This window comes from Mesocricetus auratus, unplaced genomic scaffold (assembly GCF_017639785.1).
Source record: "Mesocricetus auratus isolate SY011 unplaced genomic scaffold, BCM_Maur_2.0 Super-Scaffold_100014, whole genome shotgun sequence".
NCBI lineage: Eukaryota > Metazoa > Chordata > Mammalia > Rodentia > Cricetidae > Mesocricetus > Mesocricetus auratus.
The window spans coordinates 1,768,013-1,791,962 of record NW_024429197.1 but is presented as its reverse complement, the minus strand read 5'-3'; the positions used below and the strand labels follow the sequence as shown (position 1 = coordinate 1,791,962).

The following is a 23,950-nucleotide window of genomic DNA, read 5'->3' as shown; positions in this document are numbered from 1 at the left end:
GTGGATTCAGTCCCAGTCAAGCTTCTAAGTCAGAGCAAAACTGAGCACCCAATACAAAGAACAAAACAAACCTAAAGATGAAGCAGACAGAATTTTATTCATCTGATCAAACACTACAACTATTGATACTGTTTGACAGGCAAGTCTTCATGTTTCCCAGGCTGGCTTCTAGCTTGATATATAAAGATGATCCCTTCCAGTGCTGGAATTTGGGTGCTCATCACTGTTCCCAGTTTATATGGGCGCTGGGGACCAAACTTAGGCTTTCTGTATGCCAGGAAGGCTCTCTACAAGTTCTGTCCGGTCTGAAACTTGCGGCATTCCTCTTGCTTCAGTCTGAGTGCTGGGATTACAATCCACTAACTAGCATGCCCAGCTTCTAAACACCACAACAAAACAAACAAGATTTAAGCTCTTGTTTTTTTTTTTTTTTTTTTTGTTTTACGAGACAGGGTTTCTCTGTATTGTTTTGGAGCCTCTCCTGGAACTGGCTCTGTAGACCAGGCTGGCCTCGAACTCACAGAGATCCGCCTGCCTCTGCCTCCCAAGTGCTGGGATTAAAGTCGTGCGCCACCACCGCCCAGCTAAGATTTAAGCTGTTTGTACAGGGGAGGGAGGGTGACCATAGTTTTTCCATAGGCAACAGTAACTTGGATTCACTCTAATTTAGCCCTTCAAATATGATGGCAGGCTCAAACACTAACTAGCTCAGGGCAGATGCCACGATGATACTACTCAATAGGTCCAACTCCTGGCACCATTAAAAATTTGCCTCTAAACACCCATAATGTCTTTAATCAAAAGGCACAGGCTGCAAAGAATCGGCTCCTGAGTTAAATTCAATTTGGATGCTTTGTGCTGAATAGAACCATCAGCGTGAGTGCTGGGTTTCTACTCCTCAAGTCCTGAGTCCTGCGGAGAGCAGTTAGGATTCCAACGGATGACACACTAATCAGAGACAGGTGAGTAGCATGGTAGGATGGCTGTGCAGAAGGCTGCTGGGCTTTCTTCTTTCTTTCTTTCTTTCTTTCTTTCTTTCTTTCTTCCTTCCTTCCTTCCTTCCTTCCTTCCTTCCTTCCTTTATAACATAAGAGGGGATCAGATCCCACTGCCACTACAGATGGCTGTGAGTCACCATGTTGTTGCTGGGAATTTGAACTCAGTGCTCTTAAGCTGAGGCAGGATTTCTCTATGTAGCCCTTTGTCCTGGAGCTGACTATGTAGACCAGGCTGGCCTTGAACTCAGAGATCCTCATCCTCCGCCTCCTGAGTGCTAGGATTAAAGGCACACCCTAGCAAACCAGGCTCTAGGCTATTCTTCAACTAGGGATTCTGCCACCCCCATTTATTTTTCAATTGCTGGGATCATAGGGAGGTGCTACCACACTTGGCTCAAATAAGAGAACTCACTATATAGACCAGGCGCATTGATTCTGCCTGCCTCTGCCTCCCCAGTGCTTGAAATAAAAGCATGGGCCACTGTATCCTACAGTTATTGACCCCCCCCCAACACATACACACAAGATATCTCTGTGTAGCCCTGGCTAACCTGGAACTTGATCTGTATTCAAAGGCTGACCTCAAACTCAGAGATCCATCTGCCTCTGCTCCCATTGGTCACCTGCCCCCCTAAATTGCTGGGGTTAAAGGCATGCACTGCTACTGCTGGCTCAGTTACTGACTTAAAGAACTATCTTTTCTTATAGTTTAGTGGCAAACAGGATAATGGTTTTGTCTGTTTAAACTACTCCATTAAATCTATGAAGTTCTTAAGTTTTATCAATCTTAGCAATGAGGGTGACTTTGAAAGAAGTTCAGTTTGTACTACCCCTGGCTTCAGTGTCAAGCACCTGCACAGCCCAAAAGGCAGGTGAGGTAACGAACGGTAAGCTTTAGAGCAGACTCTGTACTCACTATAGGAGCAGCATTACATGTCATCCTTCTGAAACTGAAATAGCCAGTACTACAGGGGGTTAGAAAAAGGAGGCTAATGGGCATTAACTATGCCTAATGTCCTTAAAGTGTGTGTGTGTGTGAGAGAGAGAGAGAGAGAGAGAGAGAGAGAGAGAGAGAGAGAGAGAGAGAGAGAGAGAGAGAGAGAGAGAGAGAGAGAGAGAGAATGAAATGTTATGAGTCTAATTACAACCAGCCACCAAACCCTAAAAGTTCTGCTTCAGATACAATCAGCAAATGGACTCAGACTAACACAGTCCTGCTGATAACATAGAAGTGGCAGCAGGTGCGTCCCACGGACAGAAGAGGCTAAGTCTCAGCTCTTACTGTTTGGGGAAAAAAAGTAAGTTTCACCACACAGTCCAGGCTGGACTCAAACCTCGGATCCTCTTGCCTCAACTGTCCATGAAGGGGATGGTAGGAGTACATTACCACACCCAGCCCACCTATTACGATGGCTCTGGATAAGCCATTTGGCTCAAGTCTCCATTTCTGCCCACTAAGAAGAAAAATTTGCCCTTCAAACATATGAGGACTTCCAGCTTTTCAAAGTAAAAGAAATTCACAAGTTATCTGCAACAAATTGCTGTGATACCAGTAATTGTGATTCAGGATTTTCAATTGTCAGAGGTGGTAGGTACAACAGCACTTTCTACTAAGACTCTCCTCATAAACAATAACATTTAAAGTAAGAACTTATGCCTACACATATATATGCCAACATACATGCAAATGTACATATATACAGGCTAGTTGTAACCAGACTGAACAGGGAGAAACAGAGACGGCAAGTCTTGACTTTCCAAAATGGTTCCAGACAGAGATTTTCAAAGCACAGGTGACAACTGGATGGTAGGTTAATGTGACGTCTATAAATACCTGGTCTGGGCCCACTCCAGCTGCAGCACACACACACTACATGCATCATGGCTTCTGACGCTCTGTTTGGATTAGGAAACAAACAAGCAAACGAGGGTTAACAATGCAGAACCACACGGCATGCAGGGCTGCAGTCTGCAATCCATCCCATCCTTAAAATCAGGAGCGAGGAGTCCAAGCTGAGGGATGTTTCCACAGCTTGGGCATTCCAAAGATTTGCTGGTTGTTTCAATTCTCTCCAAATAAACCAGCAGGGTTTCTACACCAAGATTTTTAACTGTACTTTTACAGCAATGATTCCACAGCTCTGCACAGATATTGGGGGCAAATGTGCGGCAGGCAAAGTCAAACCATAAAAGAGGTGCTTGAAGACCATGCTACAAAGGTTAGTGAATAGTACAGTAGCTCTCCAAATTCCTCAATAGTTCTATCCTTATTTCTTTTTTTGAGACAAGGTCTTGCTCTGTAGCCCAGAATGACCTAGAACTTGACATCCCAGAGTGCGGGGCTTATAAGCAGGTGTCAGAACACCTGGCTCATATTCACTTTCGAGAGATAAACCAAGTCTGATTAAGTCCTGGCTGTTGCCTTCTTCAATTACGCAGCACATAGACATGTTAGATAGCTCCTACTGACTGCCGACAGATTCAAAGGGTAAAGATACCCTGATAATTAGCCAACTAAATAACTTTCTAAAATACTTTTACATATTATGTCCAGAATTGTGATCTCAAGCAGTCGGTTCTCCAAATAAATCAAGTGTAGAATTCCACCATTAGAACGCTACAAAACCAGCATAGGTCACACGTGTCAGTAGCAAAGGTTCTGTGGATACAGTGCTTTCCAGAACTGATCGGCTCCTTCCTTTGCTGATGTTGAAAAGGACTCATCTACTTTAGCCGCCTCAACTTTAAGATGAGGCTAAGTGTTACTGGGTTAGGACTACTGCTGCCATCAGCTGGTGTTTCTCTCGTCATGGCACATAGCTGTACGGGGAAAGGGTATCTCAAAATGTCAGCATCCCATCTGAGCTGTCAAGTTACTGTCCATAGGACAAGGATGTGGATGAGTCCACTCATGCTGACCTTCCAGGAAGATTAAAGCGATTCCTGTAACTCAAAGCTCCCTCTCCTAAAAAAAAATACCTCAGTTGCAACTGAAACCCCATTTATACAAGGTAACCAAGGCCAATGCGCAAGTTCCACCAGCTACATGATCCCATTCCAGAAGTTCAGGACTACACACCTGCAGGTTCTCCAGGAAAACGTAACAAAACTTTTCAAACATACATTATTTTTGTCTTGAACAGAAAGTTATTCCATGAGCTTGTAATACTAGCACACTGTACCAGAAAGAGGAAAGTGTCAGATGGTTTCATTGATGAACAATCCTGACCCAAGACTTCAAGACAACTCACTTAAAAGTTATTTAATTTTGAATTTTAGGAAATGCACCCCTAACAGATTCACTGTTCTGTTAACAGGTTGCGAATTGCAGCAAAGTTGTCTTGATCCATTTTCCTCACAAGACTCTGCTCTTTCTGCAGATTAAGAAGGCGTTAGGGGAGCTTGGTTTCAAAGCATTGCTAAACGGTCTTAGTCTGGGACCTCAGCAAGCATAAATGCAATTGATTAGTCACTGGCTGTTCTCTTTGGTGGCAGCACTTTCAGGAAACATTTTCACTGTTTAGTCAAAGTGACAATGCCTTCCTTCAACTCAATAAACTGTGTTTCCAGGGAAATACTGCTGATCTTGAGTGTGTATGCTTACTGTAGAATTTCCTTTATGGATAAAACAGGATGTTTTAGAAGCATCTGAGCAAATGATGACCTAACCTTGAACAGAGCACTGGATCCTTGTTCCTCTTTTCCTTTTTATTTTCTGAGACAGGATCACACTATGTAGACCAACTTGGCCTGAACTCAGAGGTAGAGATCCAATTTGTCTCCTGAGTGCTGGGATTAAGGTGTGTGCCACCATTCCAGGCTCTAGTTGCCTTTTTTTCTTCTCTTAAAAATAACAAAAAACCAAAACAGGACATTGCCACACAGCCCAAACCATTCTGGAACTCAGTGCTCAACCTAAGCTGGGCCTGAACTTGTAATTCTTCTGCCCCAGACTGCTGCTATGACAGGTATGTGCCGCTATACCTAGATTCTTCTTTCTTTCCTTTTTTTTTTTTTTTTGTTTTTGTTTTTTGGGTTTTTTTGAGACTGGGCTTCTCTGTGTAATAGCCAGCTGTTCTGGAACTCGCTCTGTAGACCAGGTTGGCCTCCAACTCACAGAGATCCACCTGCCTCTGCCTCCTGAGTGCTGAGATTAAATGTGTACGCGACCACACCCAGCTACCAAGATTCTTTCTTCTTGATCTGTTGAAATAGAAGTCCTTTAAAGTTATTGATTATGATGGTACGTGTCTGTGGGTATACCTGGGTGAGAGCACAATGGCCTCAGGTTTCTAGGATTCTGTAGCAAGTGCCTTTACCTGTGAGCCACAGCAATGCAAACCCTGCCGGGCCTCTCTCCTTTTTGAGATGGGTATTCCAAGCAAGCCTTGCATTCTGATTATCCCATTTCACCTCCTGAGCGCTGGGATTCCAGGTGTGTACCACCTCACCCACTTTATGTGCCAGGGCTTCATATGACTAGGCAAGCACTCTACTTATCACGGTATTAAGAGATGGAAGGAGGAGTAAGACAGTGAACACACCTACTGCTGAACAATGAAGCCAATTCCTAGAAAGGTCTTTACCCCACTAATAGCACAGCACTATTCAAATGGTCAGCCCCAATACCTGCATCCTCTGCTGATTTTTGAATGGCTTCTGCTAATTCTTGGTCTGCAATCTCCTCCGGCCGTATGTCCTCTCGCCCAGTTCCATATGCCAAGCGGGCACACTCTGGGAGCTCCCCCTCAGGAAGGAAGGTGGTCTGTGAGCCTGTGGTGCCAATCACCAGCACATTTTTCTTCAAGTCAATCGAACACTTTGGAAGAAGAAAGCAAAGAACAACAGCAAATGAAACATCCTACAGAAAAACCGAGTATCAGTTCCACATTTAACCAATAAAGAACATTACCAAGAAGAGACGTGGTATAAAAATAAAAACAAATACAACCTTACCATATCGCTGAAAGCATCCATTTTTTACTTCTGGCTTTGGAGACAAAGTCCTGCTGTGTAATTCAGGATGACCTCGAACTCACTTTGTTGCCTAAAACAGCCTCCAACTCACCCTCACCTGACTGTGTGCCCCTGTATCTCCCTAGACGGTTCCTGATTTTAGACAGGCCCTTGAATTCGGCATGTGTAGCAGGGGCTGGCGGGAACCCCTGATCCTTGTCTATTAGACCTCTTGTTACTGTTTTTTTTCCGTCTTCTTACTTTTAAATGCACCAGACATGCATGTGGTGCATACATTCATGTGAACAAAACACATTAAAATAAAAATAAGTGTAAAAAATTTTAAGGTTAAAAATAAATAAACAAAACTGCTAATGTCAAAACAGACAAGTTTTGTTTTGTTGTTTGGTTTTTCGAGTCAGGGTTTCTCTGTGGCTTTGGAGGCTGTCCTGGAACTAGCTCTTGTAGACCAGGCTGGTCTCGAACTCACAGAGATCCACCAAAACAGACACAATTTAACTTCTCCCTAGAGGTTTTACAAGGAGAGATCTGTGCTCTTGTTCTGAGACAGGGTCTCACTGTACAGCTCTGGCCTCATAGATAGAGACCCAGCCACCACTCAGTTTTGTTCTAAGATTGAAATGCTAGGATCAAAGAAAGGCCCCTGCCACCACACCCAACAGACATACTCCACATAATGCCAGTCACCTTAACTCTGTACAACAGAATCTACCAAGGACACTCCCATGTTTGAAAACCAAGCTTCTTGATTTGTGCACCTAGCAGAAGAGCAGAGATGCATAGCAAGAGCAGCGCACTCAGGCCTGATGGCACACGCCTAAACACCAAGAGCAAGAGGCTGTTGGGGGAAGTCCTGTGCATTTGTCAATAAAGTACTGTTGAGCCTATAGGGAACCAAGATAGGAGGGACTAGGAGTCCAGGAGGATTCTGGGAAGGAGAAACAGGAGAGTCAACATGTAACGCCATGGGGGTAGGAAGCCTGGAACTATTCTCCGGTAAGAGACATACTTAGATTAACAATTATGGGGTAATTACTTAAGTCAGAGCTAGCCAGTTAGAAACAAGCAAGGCCAACAGCTACATAATTAATAGCTTGTGTGTTTATTTGGGGACTACAAAGCGGCAGAGCCCAGGCAATTGGCAGGAGATAAACCAAAGCGGCTAGCAAGGTAGAGCTTCCCTTAACAAGAGGCAGCTTGCTTTACGCGATGAGCTCCAGACATATCAGGGCTCCGTAACAAACCCCAAACCCATGTAAAAAGCTGGTGTAACAGTGTACATCCATAACCTCAGCACGGGGAATGGACACAGGAGGATCCCTGGAGCTGCTACCTTACCAGCCTAGCCAAATCAGTGAGCTCTGTGTTCAGTGAAACGTTATGTAAAACAAGTAAGCTGAGACAGAACAAGGAAGACATTGCTGTCAACCTCCAGCTTCCATGCACTCCACACACACCAACAGAAGTTCTTAGTTACCTGATGCCGTTTAAGCATGTCCAGTCCTAGAAGCATGTCCATAGGCTGTTCTTCGAGTATCGAAAAGGAACATGCCAGGAAATCGCCTTCAATCTGAACCTGAGCTAAAGCACAAGAACAGAAGATATTGATGTTAGCGTCACAAGCCCAGGGACAGACCCATCATTCTGTGCCTGGGCTTACTGGATTCAGTGCAGCCAAGGAAGGCACAACAATGAAACACTACCATTAGGACCCATGCTCAGCAGGTGAAGAAAGCAAGAATTAAGAGCATCAAAAAACAACACAAATAACGCTAGTAGTAAAGTCAATTCTCTGCTACTAACCAACAGCTTTCTATATACTTATAAAAGGTCTACCAGATGTTTGTGAGTATGTGTGTACATGGGTTGCTAAGGATGGAGCGCTCAGACACATTTTGCACAAATGTTACCTAAAGGGAGTAGAACCAGCATATTGTCAACCTTTACAGTTTTTGGTTTTTCGAGACAGGGTTTCTCTGTATTGTTTTGGAGCCTGTGCTGGAACTCGCTCGGTAGACCACGCTTGGTCTCGAACTCACAGAGATCCACCTGCCTCTGCCTCCCAAGTGCTGAGATTAAAGGCATGCACCAGCACCGCCCAGCAAGACAAGGCTTCTTATTGCCTGTTAGGACTAAGTTTCTTCTTTTCAAATCAGAGACACAAGTAAGGTCTGGCTTTGCTTGCAATCTCCTACTTCTCAGGTTAAAATTTATTTTTACTAGGGGCTGTTCTTTCAGAGGACCTAGGGTCAATCCCCAGCACTGAAATGACAGCTTACAACTGTCTGTAACTCCTGTTCCAGGAGGTCCGACAGCCTCATACAGACGCACATGCAGGAAAATACCAATGCACACGAAACAAAAATTTTTACTAGGGGATGAAGGGATTGCTCAGCAATTAAGAATTATTAGCTGCTTTTGCAGAGGACCCAGGCTGAATTCCCAGCAGCAACAGGGCAGTTCAAAATCACCAGTAACTCCAGTTCTAGGGACACTAAGCCCTTTCTGGCTTCTACAGGCACCAGGCACACACATGGTACAGATGTAAATACAGGCAAAAATCTGTACCATAAAATTAAAAAGAGATGTGAGATGTGTCCAATATAAGGCATAGCCAACAACCATGAATTTACTTTCCAGATGAAGAAAAAGAAAACCAAAGTGTGAGGCTGCCTCAGTGGTTAAGGGTGCTTACTGCTCTTCCAAAGGACCCAAGCTCAGTTCTCAGGACACAAGTTGGCAGTTCACAACTGCCTGTGACTCCAGTTAGCCTCTGCACACAAAATGGTATACTTACCTAGACATACACACATAAACAAAAATAAATCTTAAACAGAAAACCAAAGCCGGCGATGGTGGGGCATGCCTTTAATCCCAGCACTCAGGAGGCAGAGGCAGGCGGATCTCTATGAGTTTGAGACCAGCCTGGTCTACAAGAGCTAGTTCCAGGACAACCTCCAAAGCCAGAGAAAACCTGTCTCCAAAAACCAAACCAAGCAAAAACAAAAAACAAAAACAACAACAAAAACCAAAGTGTTACATTTCCTATATTCCTCATCTGTCTCCAATTCTAACTATCATAGTTCTATGTTAATCATTTTAGGCCTTTCTTGGACCTTTAGATAGTATCATACATATCTTTAGCTTTTGTTAGTTTAAAGCAGTATTTGTCCTTTCAAGTTCTGGAACTACAGGTGTACAATAGCACACGTACTCAAGGCAACCCCCACCCATATACACACAGAGTCTCTAACGTGGCCTCTGCTATCCTGGAATTTGCTCTGTAGCCCAGGCTGGCCTGGATTTATTGTTTTTTAAGTGAAAAGTTTTATTAGAAAGGGGAGGAAGAGGGAAGGAAAGAGAACAGAGGTAATGAGACAGAGAGAGGACCGAAGAGAAGAGGGAGACAGGAAAAGTCCTGTCTGCACCAGGAGAATAGAAGGAAAGAGAGAAAGAGCCTGGCCTGGAACTTAAGGATCTGCCTGCCTCTGCTTCCTGAGTGCTGGGATTTAAGGATCTGCCTGCCTCTGCTTCCTGAGTGCTGGGATTTAAGGATCTGCCTGCCTCTGCTTCCTGAGTGCTGGGATTAGATCAAGGGTATGCACTACCAGGCCCAGTTCTCAAAGCAAACTTCTTAATCTTGCTGGGCATGGTGAAGTTCAGAACTCTGTGAGTTTAAGGCCAGCCTGATTTTCACAATAAGGTCCCAAGTTAGCCAGGACTACAAAGAGACCCTGCCCCCCCTGCCCCACACCCTCAAAAGAGAATATTTAAAAAAAAAATCCAAATCTTAATCTTTTCTTTGTTTTCTTCATTATCCTCTCCTTCAGTTTTTTTTGGGTTAGGATCTCATGTAGTCCAGGCTGGCTTTGAACTCCTGATTGTCCAGGCTCTACCTGCCAAATGCTTAGTTTACAGGTGTATGTAAAACAGCTGAGACACTCTGCCTCTAAGCACGTGTGGTGCATGCACATGTGCAGGTGTGAGCATGTATGTGGAGACTAGAGTCTGACACTAGTGCCTTTTCATCTATTGCTTTCCGCTGCAGTTTTTGAAACAGGGACTCCCCATTTTGGCAGGACTGGATGGCATACCAGCCCCCACGATCAGCTGGTCTGTGCCCCCAGCACTGTAGCTATCTGTAGATAGGCTTACCATGTGCTAAAGCACTGGGTAACATCATGGAACTGAAGGGTGCATTTGCAGACTAAAAAAGCCACAAACACTTGAGTACAAGAAATGAAGACATCAGCCAATAGGTGATGGCACAGGCCTTTTAATTCCAGCACTCAGGAGGCGGAGGCGGAGACAGGCAGATCTCTGTGAGTTCATGATCAGCCTGGTATACAGAGCAAGTTCCAGGACAGCCTCCAAAGCTATAGAAAGACCCTGTTTAGAAAAAAAAGAAATGGCCAGGCGTTGGTGGCGCACGCCTTTAATCCCAGCACTCGGGAGGCAGAGGCAGGCGGATCTCTGTGAGTTCTAGGCCAGCCTGGTCTACAGAGCGAGTTCCAGGACAGCCTCCAAAGCCACAGAGAAACCCTGTCTCGAAAAACCAAAGAAAGAAAGAGAAAAAAAGAAATGAAGAGATCACACCCAAGTCCATGGACATACCCTAAGAGGAGCTGAAAGAGAAAGGGGCCACACAGCAACACGGATGGAGCATGGGGAGATTAAATGACTTCTGACCTAGTCAGGAGAGAGGGAAAGAAACCAACGCTTGGGTATACCCACAGACACACACCTGCTTACTTTCCTGTACAGGGCCATGTCAACCAGAGGTAACTGTGAAAGAACTTTAAGGTCAACCACTTAAAAAGAAGCAGCAAGTTGCCTGCCTTCACTCACCTAGATGCACCCTTCCAATAATCTTCTGTGTGCCTACTCCTTTGGCTATGCCAGCCCACCGACGGTCTACCAGCCTCATGATGTTACATCTTTCTGCACAAGCCTGGCTCATAATAGTCATCTGGGCCCCTGGAGGGAGAGAGAAATATCAAACTGTATAAAAATATAACCCACAAGCCAGGCATTGGTGGCACACGCCTTTAATCCCAGCACTCAGAAGGCAGAGACAGGTGGATCTCTGTGAGTTTGAGATCAGCCTAGTCTACCAAGCGAGTTCCAGAACAGGTTCCAAAACAATACAGAGAAACCCTGTCTCAAAAACAACAAAAAATATAACCCACATCTGTGGCAAGACTTCTGTCTCTGTAACATTACCCTACCCACAGCCCTTTATTTCTTTTTGCAAACTCCTCTACCCCACGTTTAGGATTGCAGATATGCACCAACACCCCTGCTTAATTCAACTTCCATTTCCACACCGAGTGTAAAACAGTACAGAAATCTGAGAGAAAGAGTATGTTTTTAATGGAATACTTGAATGATACTTTACCACAGGAAACAAGCTCATCTGGAAGTGATTATCTAGAATTCAAATGTCACTGTGTCCACAGACAGCAACGTTAAGTTAATAAGCACTTTACACTCAGAACACCTTATCTTTTTTGTTGTTTGCTTGTTTGAATCTCACTCCTTGTGTAGTTCAAAATTAGACATGTAATCCTCCTGACTCAGTTCCCTGGGATCACAGATTCAAGTGATTTGTATTTAAAGTATTGGGACACTATTGCTTACAATTTAAAAAATACAGCCTGCAGCTAGTAGTACTGCTCAGTGGTAAAGCACTTGCCTAACATGGACAAGGACCTAGGTTTGAGCTCAGAACCATTTTAGAAAAAAGTCCGGCATGGTGACACATATTTTTAAAAATTTATTTGTTTTTATTTTATATGCGTGTGCAATAGTGGGCATTAAGAACCCATTCTTTTTGTGCACTAGCAGATCTTGGGCATGAGAAAGGGAAGAGTGGTGACTAGGTATCCACAGTGGTTTGCTTATCAGGGAAGGCCCTGGGTTTCACTCTGACCACCACAAAAAATAAGCAAAGTCTAAATTCCCATAATGAAATTAAGATTCAAAAGGCCAGACAGAGCCTAGGAAAGCTGGAAGGCAATTCTGCCTTCCTTGGCCCCATGAATTAATATGGGACAAGCCCATGGCCTGGCCTGTGGATCGAGCAATGTACTCCAGTCAGGGAAAGCTGGTCTCTACATCTGCCACACCCCCAAAGGGCATCTGCTTTTGTTCAATGTGGCTACCTGGGCCAGGGACTTTGCTGCTGCTTCTTCTTCTTTTTTTTTTTTTTGAGACAGAGTTTCTCTGTATTGTTTTGGAGGCTGTCCTGAAACTCTGAGGCTCTGTAGACCAGGCCTGCCTCTGCCTCCTGACTGTTGGGAATAAAGGCGTCCGCCACCAATGCCAAGTGGTGTAGAACTGGAGCACACATGCCTCACAGGGCTTCCTGAGGTTGAAATGTGATAATTCATGCAGTGAGATGCACTAAGCATCCAGCACAGAGCCTCGTGTGCAGTAAGGGCTGATGTGCACTGGGGAGCTATGCGCTTGTCTGTCTCTCCTGCATGCGTGTCCTGAAGCAGAAGAAGAGGCTTCACCACTTAGCCCATGGCACTGCACACAGCACTGGATAAGCATACTTTGGTTTTTCCAGGCAGGGTCTCTCTGTGTAGCCCAGGCTGTCCTGGACCACAGAGATTCACCTGCCTCTGCCTCCCAGTGCTGGGACTAAAGGCGTGTGCTGCCACCGCCCTGCCAACATCTTTTTGAGCAGCAAGTGTTCTTAACCACCCATCTCTCTAGCATCATTTAAAGAGACTCATTTACTTCTGGGACTGTCACAGTCTCAAGATAAAAACTCAGTATGTGCTCGAGTGTGTGGATGTACTACAGGGAGGTGTCACTGGTGACAGATAGTGTTTGCTGTTCCAGCAACCCAGGCTGTCTCACAACTTGAGACATGCCCAAAGTGAAGATGAGTAGGACCGGCCACTCAGTCACATCCCGCGAAGCATCCAAAGTGACAGAATTAAAAAGCAGAGCTGGGGCTGCAGACAAGGCTCAGCAGTTTAGAGCCTTGTTGCTCTTTTGGAGAATGGGGGCACAATTCTCAGCACCCACATGGTGGCTCACCGCCACCTATAACTCCAGTATCAGGGGATCTGACACCCTCTTCTGACCTCTGTGAGTACAGACATACTTGTAGGCCAACCATAAAAAAATAATAAAATATGTCTGGGTGCGGTGGTCGGGGACATTAGTCGGGGCAGTGGGGTGGGCTGGAGCAGCAGAGGCGGCCTTGCCAGGTGCCATTGATGGGCAGAGGATGTCGGGGTGCAGCTTGCCTAGACATAGAAACAATAAGAGACTGGCCAGGATACCAGTGGGGTATCTGAGAGAAAACTTCTAGCTAGCGTTAGCTCAGAGGGGAAGATCTATTTGCCTTGAAAGTGGGCTGAAGGCTCTGAGACTGAACAAAGGGGGAAAAGAGTAAAGTCCTAGTGTAATACCCATTCTCTTCCTTCTCTCTCCTGTAAGGTGCACATCTCTCTTCCCCACAAAAATGTTTCCACCAACCACATTTTCTGAAACTGAGCCAAAATAAGTCATTATGCCTTTCACAGGCCAGGATCTTGTCAGAGCCAACAAGGAAACACAGACCCATGCCCTTCGTGGCACCCTATAGACCTACTGCTTCCAACTCTTTACTAACGTGTCCAAGAATCTCAGAGCACTAAATGAGGAACTAAGGAGGCAGGCACGCCCAGGGGAGCTTAGCTTACGATCCCCACTAAGTTTTGCAGATGCCCCTTTTGTGACAAAACACCTGGCAGCCTGGTTCCTTCACGAGAACACACTGTGCACCTGCACCCCTTCCCATCATGAGGACACACTGTGCACCCGCACCCCTTTCCAAACAGTGCACTTAGCAACTTCAGGGCCTCTTGAGCCCCCATGCATTCCAGGCTATGGATACTACCATCTCTGAACACTGGTCTATGTTTTTCCATTTCTGGTAACACAAAATTTAGATAGTTTCTAGTCAAGTGTAGCCCCAATGTATCTCGAGTTGAACAGCGGGAAGGTCAATCCATTCTGAAGCAGTTTAGGGTGCATGCACGATAAGGGGAACCAGTGGCATCTTGTATACTATTAGAGAAAACCCCCTATTTACGATCTTAAGCCTATGTATAACTGGGCAAACATATAATTAAAATCTAATGCAATGAGAAAAATGAATACATGATCTAGTTTATCCATGAAAAAAGAGAAACACTCAAACTACCTCTTCGCAACCAACCCTCCCTTCTCTTGAGCTCCACAAAAAGGGCTCTGAACAGTAACTGGGGCCCTGAATGCTGGCTGCTACTCATTTGTCAACCTTTTTAAAGGATTTTATTTTACTTTTAATTACATGTATGTGTGTATGTGGGGGAGGGGGGGCAGTGCAATTTCAGTACAGGTGCCCATATCGCCTGGAGTTACAGGTACTTGTGAGCGGCTAGATGTGGGTGCATGGAACTGAACCCACATCCTCTGCAAGAGCAGTACTAACTCAACTGCTGATCCGATTCCTAACTCCACCCCCAGCCAATCTCGACGGTGCCTCCCTCTGTATGAACCTCTATTTTCAGTGGCCAATAACCTATAAACACCCATAGAGGCCCCTATCAGTCAAGGCACGGTAAACACAAAATCAGATAAGAAATGACTAGGAGAAGAAATCTACCACCAACACAAAGACTGAAAAGTGAAATGTCACTTCCAGGCAGCAGCAAGCAAGCCACAGGACCAGTGCCTAATGGACACCAGAGCCTCCCTCTCCCCATCGTCACCTGAGTCAACGAAGGCTTTCACAGGGTGCCCGTTCACTCTGCAGTTGATGTAGAGCATGGCCACCTGGCCGAAGCTCTCCGGGGCCTCCTCCATAGCTATGGTCATGTTCTCCTCGATGTTCTGCTGCCTGTGACAAGCCAGAGCAGCACACTGTAAGCTCCGCTTCCAGGAAAGAATACCACAAACACATTTGTAAAAGGTTTTTGTCCTAACTGGAACAGCTGAGTCACAGAATGGAAATTGGTTCCGTGTTCCCCAACAGGTGACTCAACAGGAGGTGATGAGAGACAGAGCTGACAGAAGACTTAAGACAGGCATAAAAATTATCCTCATACAAAACAATCATGCTCCCTTTAAAGGCTCAGAAATGGAAAAATAAACTCCTAGAAAGCAAGGTCACACAGTCCTTTGTATCCTACCAAATATTGAAATTTTATGACTACTTGAGACAGGTTCTTACTACATACCCAGGCTGGACTTGAATTTATGACCCTCTCATCTCAGCCTCTCCAGTACTGGGATTATAATGTGTGCCACCAGACTCTGAATCTTGCCCTGTAGACCAGGCTAGTCTCAAATTCATGAGATCCTCCTGCCTCTGCCTTCTAAACATTGGGATTAAAGGAATGTGTCAACATGCTAACCCAGCGCTCTTATTTTAACTGAGGATGTCCTGGGAATCTGAGTATCATCCCAGGGCAGCAGTAAGTCTGCAAACAGAATCATGTGAATTCCACCTGTCTGTGCTATGCAGGATGTTTCATCTCCACAACTGGCTTTTTTAATCTGTAAATTGAAAAACCAATTCCATCCCATCACAAGGTTGATGAGCAGCCTAAAAAATTCCATCTATCTGGAGGTATAGCCTATTTAGATGAGTCCTTGCCTACCATGCATAAAAGTAGAGACCCTCAGAATCACAAAAATCAGGTGTAGTGGTGCACACCTGTAATCCCAGCATCTGGGAAGTGAAGGCAGGAGGATCCAATGGCTACATTTAAGGCCAACCTGAAATACATGAGACCCTGTCTCAAAACACATTGGCTAGACAGCTTACCTTTAGACTGGGAATACAGAAGAGCTCAGTCAGCAATTTGGGTAAAGTTCATTGTTAACTAAGGACTGCTAAAACCACATCCCAATACCTGTGCACATGTTATGGGAACACAGAGACACAGTCTACATATCATGTGATGGTTAACCTTGGTTATCAGCTAGACTGGATTTAATATCACCATAGAAATACCAGTCTGGGCCAGGCAGTGGTGGCCCATGACCTTAATCCAGCACTCGGGAGGCAGAGGCAGGTGGATCTCTGTGAGTTCGAGACCAGCCTGGTCTACAAAGTGAGTGTCAGGACAATCTCCAAAGCCACAGAGAAACCCTGTCTTGAAATACCAGTCTGGATTTGTTAATGAGGGTACCCTCAAAAGGGTTAACTGAGGAGGAAAGAATACCCCTGAAAGTGGGCACCAACCACTATTTCACAGGTTGGTATCCAAGACTGAATAAAAAAAGGAAACATGTTCCTGTTACCATGTCTTCCCCACCACCATGGACTACAGCCTAAAACAGAATAAACAATAACAAACTCTCCTTGCCTTAAGTTGCTTGTCACAGCAAGTAGACAGGAAACTAACATCTGTCCCAGTCACTGCTGCTTCACACGGCAGACACAGCTAAACAGGAGAAATAGATCACATGGCCTGCAAAGCCTAAAATATTTACTACCTAGCCTTTACAGAGAGCTGACCCATGCTCTCTCTGCACGCCATTTCCTGCACTTCCCTTAATGCTCTGGTTCACCGAACTGATGGTTAACCATCAGACTTGCAATACACTGTTAATCTTCTCAGGAGGTCCAGGCACCCTTGTTTAATTTAATTTGGCATACAGGGAAGCTATTACACTTTAGTGTATACATGCCCATGTACAACAGTGTTGTGTGCCAAGCAGAATTTTAAGCCACATTTGTTATAATTATACACCTTTATCCAATGGCACATTATGAAATTCAGAAATAACATACAACCAATTATGTAACACTGATCTTGCTCTAACCCCTGTTAAGTTTCAGGAAAAAAGAAAAAGAGAATGTGGGGCTAGGGACATGGCTCAGTTACCATTCAAGCATGAGGGGACCTGGCAGCATCCAATTGCATGCAATCTCAGAGTTGCAGGGGTAGACACAAGAGGATCCCTGGAGCTCACTGGCCAGCCACCGAGCTACCCCAATCTGTGAGCTCCAGTTTCAGCAACAGAAAATGTCTCAAAAGAGAGATTCAACTGAGGAAAAGCTCCCCTCTCCCACAAAACAAAAACAACAACAACCAATAAATCCTTTGAGTTAATACCAATTAGCCATGGCTCTGAAGGTCTCAGTAGAGGGTTCCAGAAGTGCGAAGCTTCCTTCGCGGGATGGATGTGGGGCCATCAAGACAACTGAGGAAGCATGGTGCTCGTCACCAGCCTGACAACTGAAGTTTGACTCTGTAGTCCATGGAGACAACCGGACAGAATTCCTGCAGGCTGTCTTCTCAACACCACACATGTATCGCTGCATGCATTTCCAATAGTAATTATAATAAAAGTGTTCTAACTCTAAAGTTGATTTGACATTTCTTGGGCTGGAGGGATAACTTGACAGTCAAGAGGGCTTACTGTTTTTTCAAAGGACCTGAGTTTGGTTCCTGTCATTCACAGCTGCCTGTGAGCAAATAGGTTCATTACACTCATGTGGTCCATTCATGAACTCGTGTACACACACATGCACACTTTTACACACACACACACACACCACTAAAATTATAACAAACATTTACCACACATGGTGGCACATAGAGGCAGGTAGATCTCTGAGATCAAGGCTAACCAGGGCTACATAATATAAGACCTTGTCTCAGAACAACAAAACCCAGTGAACCAAACAACCAGACAAATACAAAGAGCTTCAGGGCAGCCCCAGATGCATAAGAGCGTCAGGCCGGCTTGGGCTGTCTGGGTAATCTGGTAATCTGCTTTCCTCACATCGCCCAGTTTCCTTTATCCCACCCTGTAGGAAACGGCCTGTTTGCATTTGATACACAACACTTCCAGGGTTTGTCTATGACGCCTCCCCCCCTGCTTCCCAGGATGAATTCAACTATGCTTGAAATCAATGTCAGACTCCCTTACTGCTGCAATGTGACCCAGTAAGACACAAATGGTTTACTTCTCTAGGCAGACTCAGCTAGTTAAGCTATGCCCATAGACACCAACTAATATCTGATTAGGCCTGCAGTCCCAACTAGTGGGGAGGCCAAGGTAGGACATTAAGTTCAAGGCCAGCTTGCCAATTTAGTAAGATCCCGTCTCAAAATAAAAAGTAAAGCAGAGCTGAGGATGCGACTCAGTGGCAGGACACTGTGTAAGAGGGGGAAAAAATCACCAATATCTGATACAATTAATGAGAACACTTAAGCCAACACAGAATATGAACACAATTAGTTCTGGAATATGATCTGTATTTCTTCCATTTTTAGTATATTCATAATGTCAGAGATGCAGTCTGGTAATAAAGGACAGGGTCTCTCCTCAGTTGTCGTCCTGGGGTCACCTACCTCACATCGCAATGCTGTTTTGTCTGCTAATCAGGAAGTGCTCACAAATTTGAGAGCAGAAAGTCATTAAGTGATTTCCAAATACTGGATCAAAATGTGAGGGCAATGATGGAGCTACTTAAGCAGACTGGGGTTATTATCTCAACCTGGAGACAGGGAAGCTGTCTGCAAGCAGACGTCTAGCTAATGCCTGATGACCTGGACGCTGTAAGCTTGCTCATTAGGTAGATAGATCTTACCTTATATCTTCTTCTATCTTTGCCTGAGCTTCGAGATCAAAGGGGTCAGCAGAAAATAGACGAATTCTTTCTTGTTCTCTTCGAGCTCGGTCCTGTTGCTGCTCTACCAGAACGCGAGAGAATCTCTCTATAAAAACAAGGGATGATATATTCAGTTCTACATTTTCTCTCTTTCTTTTGGCTTTTATGAGACAAGGTTTCTCTGTGTAGCCCTGACTGTCCTGGAACTCACTCTGTAGACTAGACCGGCCTCAAACTCAGAGATCTGCTTTCCCAGTGTTGGGATTAAAGGCATTCGGCATCATTATTTTAAAAATGTTTCTATTTTAGTCTAGCAGTGATGGTGCACAATTTCGTCCCAGCACTCAGAGAACAGAAGCAGGATGGTCTCTCTGAGTTTCAGGCCTGAAAGTGGGCTGTAGCATAAGCTCCAGGACAGCCCGAGCCACACAGAAAAACACTGAAAAACCAAAAATAAATGAATGAATAAAACGAGAGGAAACCAATACCAACGAGTGTACTCTATGATTCCAAATACATAAAGTTTGAAAACAGGCAAATCAAAGCAATGATTATCACAACAGTGCTAGAAGGAACACAATGGAACTTTCTAGCTGAGAGACAGCTTTATTGGGTAATGTACGTAACTTAACAAGCATAAGGACTTAAGTTTGAAACCCAAAACCCACATAACTGCTGGAAATGATGATGTATACTTGTATTCCAGTGCCCGGAAAGCAGAGACAAGAGGCTCTTTGTAGCCTGCTTGCCAGCCAGCCTCGCCTAACTGCTGAAAAGTCAGGGAGACCGACCCTCCCACACAGAAGGTGGATGGCATTCTTGAGGATGGTTATCTGGGGTTGCCCCATGGTCTACACATGCAACCCCACTTTAAAAAGACCAAAAAAGCAAGCCAGGTATGGTGGCACATGCCTTTAATGTCAGGGCTCAGGAGGTAGAGGGCTGGTGAATCAGTCTGATTATCTGAATTCAATCCCTGGATTCCCAAAAGCAAGAGAGAACCAGCTCTTGGGAGTTGTCTCCTACCATGGCTGTGGTGTGTGCTGTGAAACCTATTATACAAGATGAAACCTGATTTCAGACCCGTAGGTCCCATGTGAAAGCTTGTGCAGGCACACATCCGCATGCCAGTGCTCCCCAGAAGCTCACAAACCAGCTGGCGTGCTGCACACGGTGCTGTGACAAACAGCAGAGACCCTGCTTTCAAAACCAAGGCAGAAGATGAGGACTGACAAATTGACCTCCAAATGTCACCTGTGATCACATATGTAGGTACACACACAAAATTTAAATACCCCCCACCCCGCCCAAATTAGTCCTCACTGTCCTGGAACTAATTCTAGGCTAGCCTTGAACTCACAAAGATCCACCTGCCACTGCCTCCAGAGTGTACACCTAGCCAAAATTTAAAAAATTGAAAAAGAAGCTGGGTGTAGTAGCACGTCTTCAATCACAGTACTTTGGTGGCAGAGACCCAGGTGGATGAAGAGGCTGCCCCGAGAATGAAGATGATTTCAATTAAATACAAACATTATTGCCAATTAACCCAGTCTTTGAGATTACATTAATTTACCTCTCATCCACAAGTGGCCTGTTCAAGAATCACAGAAGACAGCCAATGGACTGAAACAGTTGCCTGGGTCTTGCACATTTGTTCTGGCACAACTACTAACACAAGTGAGCTTACCGAGATCTCCGCTGAGCAGAGCTTCTGCCAAGGGTGGGTTACGCTCCTTCAGCAAGGACAGCTCATGCGGGTTGGACAGCAGCATGTCTCGGAGCAGGGCTGGGTTGTCTAGGCCTTGAGGAGACGCTGCTACTTCCCCAGAAGATGAGTGCTGAGCCTGTGCTCTGGGCAGCTGGCGCTGCTGGGGGTTTGACGTTCCAGGCACAGCGATGCTACTGAAGTCAATCCGGGGTAAGTCTGTTGAGATCAATCAATCAAGTTTACCCAAAAGATGCACACCATAAAGACAAGTGATGAAGGAAACAGCAAAACAGTTCAGCACCACCACACCTAGTTTTATAGGGGCCTGGGCCTCCAACCCAGGGTTAGTGATAGACAAGCACTCTAACCAGCTGAGCTGCGTGCCCAACCCCTGACTCCCGTGGTGGTGGTGCACGCCTTCAATTTCAGCACTCGGGAGGTAGAGGCAGGTGAATCTGTGAATTTGAGGCCAGTGTGGTCTACAGAGTGAGTTCCAGGACAGCCTCCAAAGCAATACAGAGAAACCCTGTCTTGAAAAAAACCAAAATAAATAATCAATTAAAAAAAAAAAGAATTCAGTATCAGGCAATGGTAATAATTCCAAATTTGGAATCTTTAAAATGTTCCAGAACAAATAAAGGTTTTACTTTAAAATTTTAGCTGGAAGTAGTGGTACATGTCTTTTAACCCCAGTACATGAATTCCAAGCCAGCCTGGTCTACATTCTTAGCTCCAAGCTAGCCAAGGCTCTATAGTTGTCTCCAAAATAAGAAAAAAATTTAAATTACATTTATTAAGTATGTATTGGGGGAGGGAATAGGATGTGAGGGCAACTTCTAAGAGTTTTTCTCTCGAACCATGTGAGCTTTTGGGTCAAACTCAGGCGGTCAGGCTTGGCAGCAAGCACCCTTAACCACCGAGCCATCTTGTTAGCCCCATAGTTATGCTTTTAGAGATGCGGTTGAGTTAACAGAACAGCTGCCCAGTATGCCAAAGTCCTGGTCTACTCCCCAGCATCACATAAACTCAAACAAACAAACAAACAAATTGCACCTGTCTCAGTAACTGCAATTGCCTAATTCTAGATATGACTCTTCCAAAACCATTTTATATCAATAAATCTGTAAAGTAAAAGACAGACACTAGCTATGGTGGCATATACCTTCAATCCCAGCATGCCAAAAGTCTGGAACAAGAGAGAGGCAAGCCAGTCTCCAAGAGAGAGGCAAACTAAAATAAACTAGAGCCAAAATGAGACAATGGCCCTGAAAAAAACCAAAAACCAAAACAAAACAAAAAAACCCACATTATGTTTAACCCTAATGACAAACCATGTCTGTCTGGGACTATCCTGAAGCCTCTGTATGTCAACTACAAAAGGGGAAGCTTAAACTCCTGTATAAGGTTTCAGCCTCATATGTGGGGTCAACTAGTCACTGTCTAAAACAGAGGACAATTGTCAGCCAGTGTGTATGGTGAGAAGGGCCACACAGGACAAAACATTTAAACAATGGAAAGACAGTGACCGACAGGCTCCTTGGGGAGCTACTGTCTCTACTAACCACCAAAAGCACACCATGGTGGGGCCTCTCTGCAGCTAGACAGACTTATCTCCACCTCCGTTCCATCTTGCCGGTCCACTCACTTCGGAATTCTCAACAACTTGTTCACTTCATAAACAGGATCCCCACATATGCCCCTCCCCACACAGCAACCTACTTGCTATGTTGTGCACACAGAAAGTAAAGCATACACACCAAAACAGAACTGATACAGCGACTCTCTAGTAGAGACCACCTCAAAGTCCCCGAAGGAAGATCTGGTTTTTACTGACTGGCAAACACGAACTGCTACTCTTCCTAAAGCAGAAGCCCAAGGGACGGATAAAACCTGGAACTGACAGAGTGAGTGCCTGAAGATCGTCTCATCGTCTGAACGAAGGGCTGTGGTCCACACTGCATGCAGTCTGTTGTCACCTAGCACACCTGTCAACCTACTACCATAAACTTTAAAAGCAGGAGACCTGGAGGGTAAATACTACCTGAAGAACTTCACCAAAATATGGCAGGCAGCAGGGGAAAAAAGGACATTTCATCATGCAGTTTGTTCCACACCAGGACTTGGAAACTCTGAGTCATGAGCGAGCCCCTTTGAGGAGCTAAAGGAAGCTATTGGCCCTCTCAACACCAAGCACATATGTGCCTGCTCCCACACAGCCCTGCATATTTTAGAGACACAGAAACCTCCTAAACCTAAATGCAGGCTTCAGACGATAAACACCAAGCCTGGCTAGATGTGTGGGTGCATGCCTGTAATTCTAGAGCTCAGGAGGCTGGAGGTCAGCTTGGGTCACACAGAAAGTTCCACGGTCACTTTGGGTTTGAAACCCTGTCTTTAAAATAAAACAAAAAGCCAAGGGATCTGGAACATTAGCTCAGTGGTTAAGAGTGATTTCTGATGCTTCCGGCACACATGTAAGGTAGCTCGTAACTAACTTTAATTCCAGTTTCAGAGGGCTCTGATCTGTGACACTCCTGTGGACGGACACACACACAGAGTTCCAGAAGATCTAACATCCTCATCTGATGGCCTCCACAGGAACTGTATGCACATAGCACACATACAAGGAGGCAAAATATTCATATGTGTATATATGAATATATGTATGTATGTATGTATATATCTTTTTTTTTTTTTTGGTTTTACGAGACAGGGTTTCTCTGTATTGTTTTGGAGGCTGTCGGTCCAGCCCAACCTCGAACTCACAGAGATCCGCCTGCCTCTGCCTCCTGAGTGCTGGGATTAAAGGTGTGCACCGCCAAAGCCCAGCTGTATATGTATATATCATTTTAAAAAATCTTTTGTAATGTGCCATTCTGGCATATTAAGACTAATAGCAATGTCAGGGAGAGATCAAAACCTGGTACTTCAACCACTTAAACCTGCCAAGTTTGGAATAACAGAAAAAGTACCATTTCAGTCGCTTTTTTCTTACTAGCTATGTGACTCTGATGACATCACTTAATTAAGCCTGTGTTTCATCTCTTGATGAGGCAGATCTGGATTAATTATGACACCTAAAGAAGAGACTGACTTGTCCAAGGTTATGTAGCAGGCAGTTTACACCCCTCAGCCTGACATTCATATTAAAAGGTGATGAGTATTGGGCTTACTTGAGAACTGAACTGGAGGGCGAGGGTCTGCATTCTCCTTCTGTCGTAAAATCACAACATCCCCATCTTTCAAGCCATAAGAAGCCAATGATCTGTGGTTGTCCGTGAGAGGTCTTTCTGCGTAGACAATCTGCAAGGGAAGATTTAATGGTATAAAGTATGGAGAAGCAACACTTTCCCTCTTCATCGTGTTCCCTGCTCAAGACCCTCCCATTGCTTCCCATCATGCCTAGAAGTCCTGCCTGTCTCCTACTAGCCCCCAAGGGTTTGGCTGACGGTCACCTCTGAGCTCACTCTACTGCTGTCCCACTGAGACAGACACACATCACCTTCCCCTCAGGCATCCGTTTCTTTTTCTACCCAAGGACCATTCCTTCTCCTGTCATTTTGTTTAGATCTCTGATCAAGCATTACTTCAGTACTCTTCCCTAGAGCCACATTAAAGTGTGCCCTGGACATGGCAATGGGTACAGCTCAA

The 23,950-nt window shown here is 45.0% G+C and overlaps 1 protein-coding gene across 2 annotated transcripts in view; it reads right to left on the bottom strand.

Annotated features, from left to right (window-relative positions):
* Positions 1 to 23,950, bottom strand: part of LOC101843704 (protein DDI1 homolog 2) — a 42,128-nt gene that overhangs the window by 8,484 nt on the left and 9,694 nt on the right. The window contains exons 2-9 of one of the 2 annotated variants that reach the window (XM_013121259.3): positions 23,473 to 23,602; positions 20,279 to 20,515; positions 18,571 to 18,697; positions 14,732 to 14,859; positions 10,824 to 10,952; positions 7,453 to 7,556; positions 5,628 to 5,817; positions 2,833 to 2,894 (exon numbers count right to left, since the gene is read on the bottom strand). In XM_013121259.3, coding sequence (XP_012976713.1) covers positions 2,878 to 2,894; positions 5,628 to 5,817; positions 7,453 to 7,556; positions 10,824 to 10,952; positions 14,732 to 14,859; positions 18,571 to 18,697; positions 20,279 to 20,515; positions 23,473 to 23,602 — 1,062 coding nt within the window. In that variant the 3' untranslated portion in view covers positions 2,833 to 2,877. Of the gene's footprint in view, positions 1 to 2,832; positions 2,895 to 5,627; positions 5,818 to 7,452; positions 7,557 to 10,823; positions 10,953 to 14,731; positions 14,860 to 18,570; positions 18,698 to 20,278; positions 20,516 to 23,472; positions 23,603 to 23,950 lie in introns of those variants that run through there. The other variant, XM_021233577.2, reaches the window with a different exon arrangement.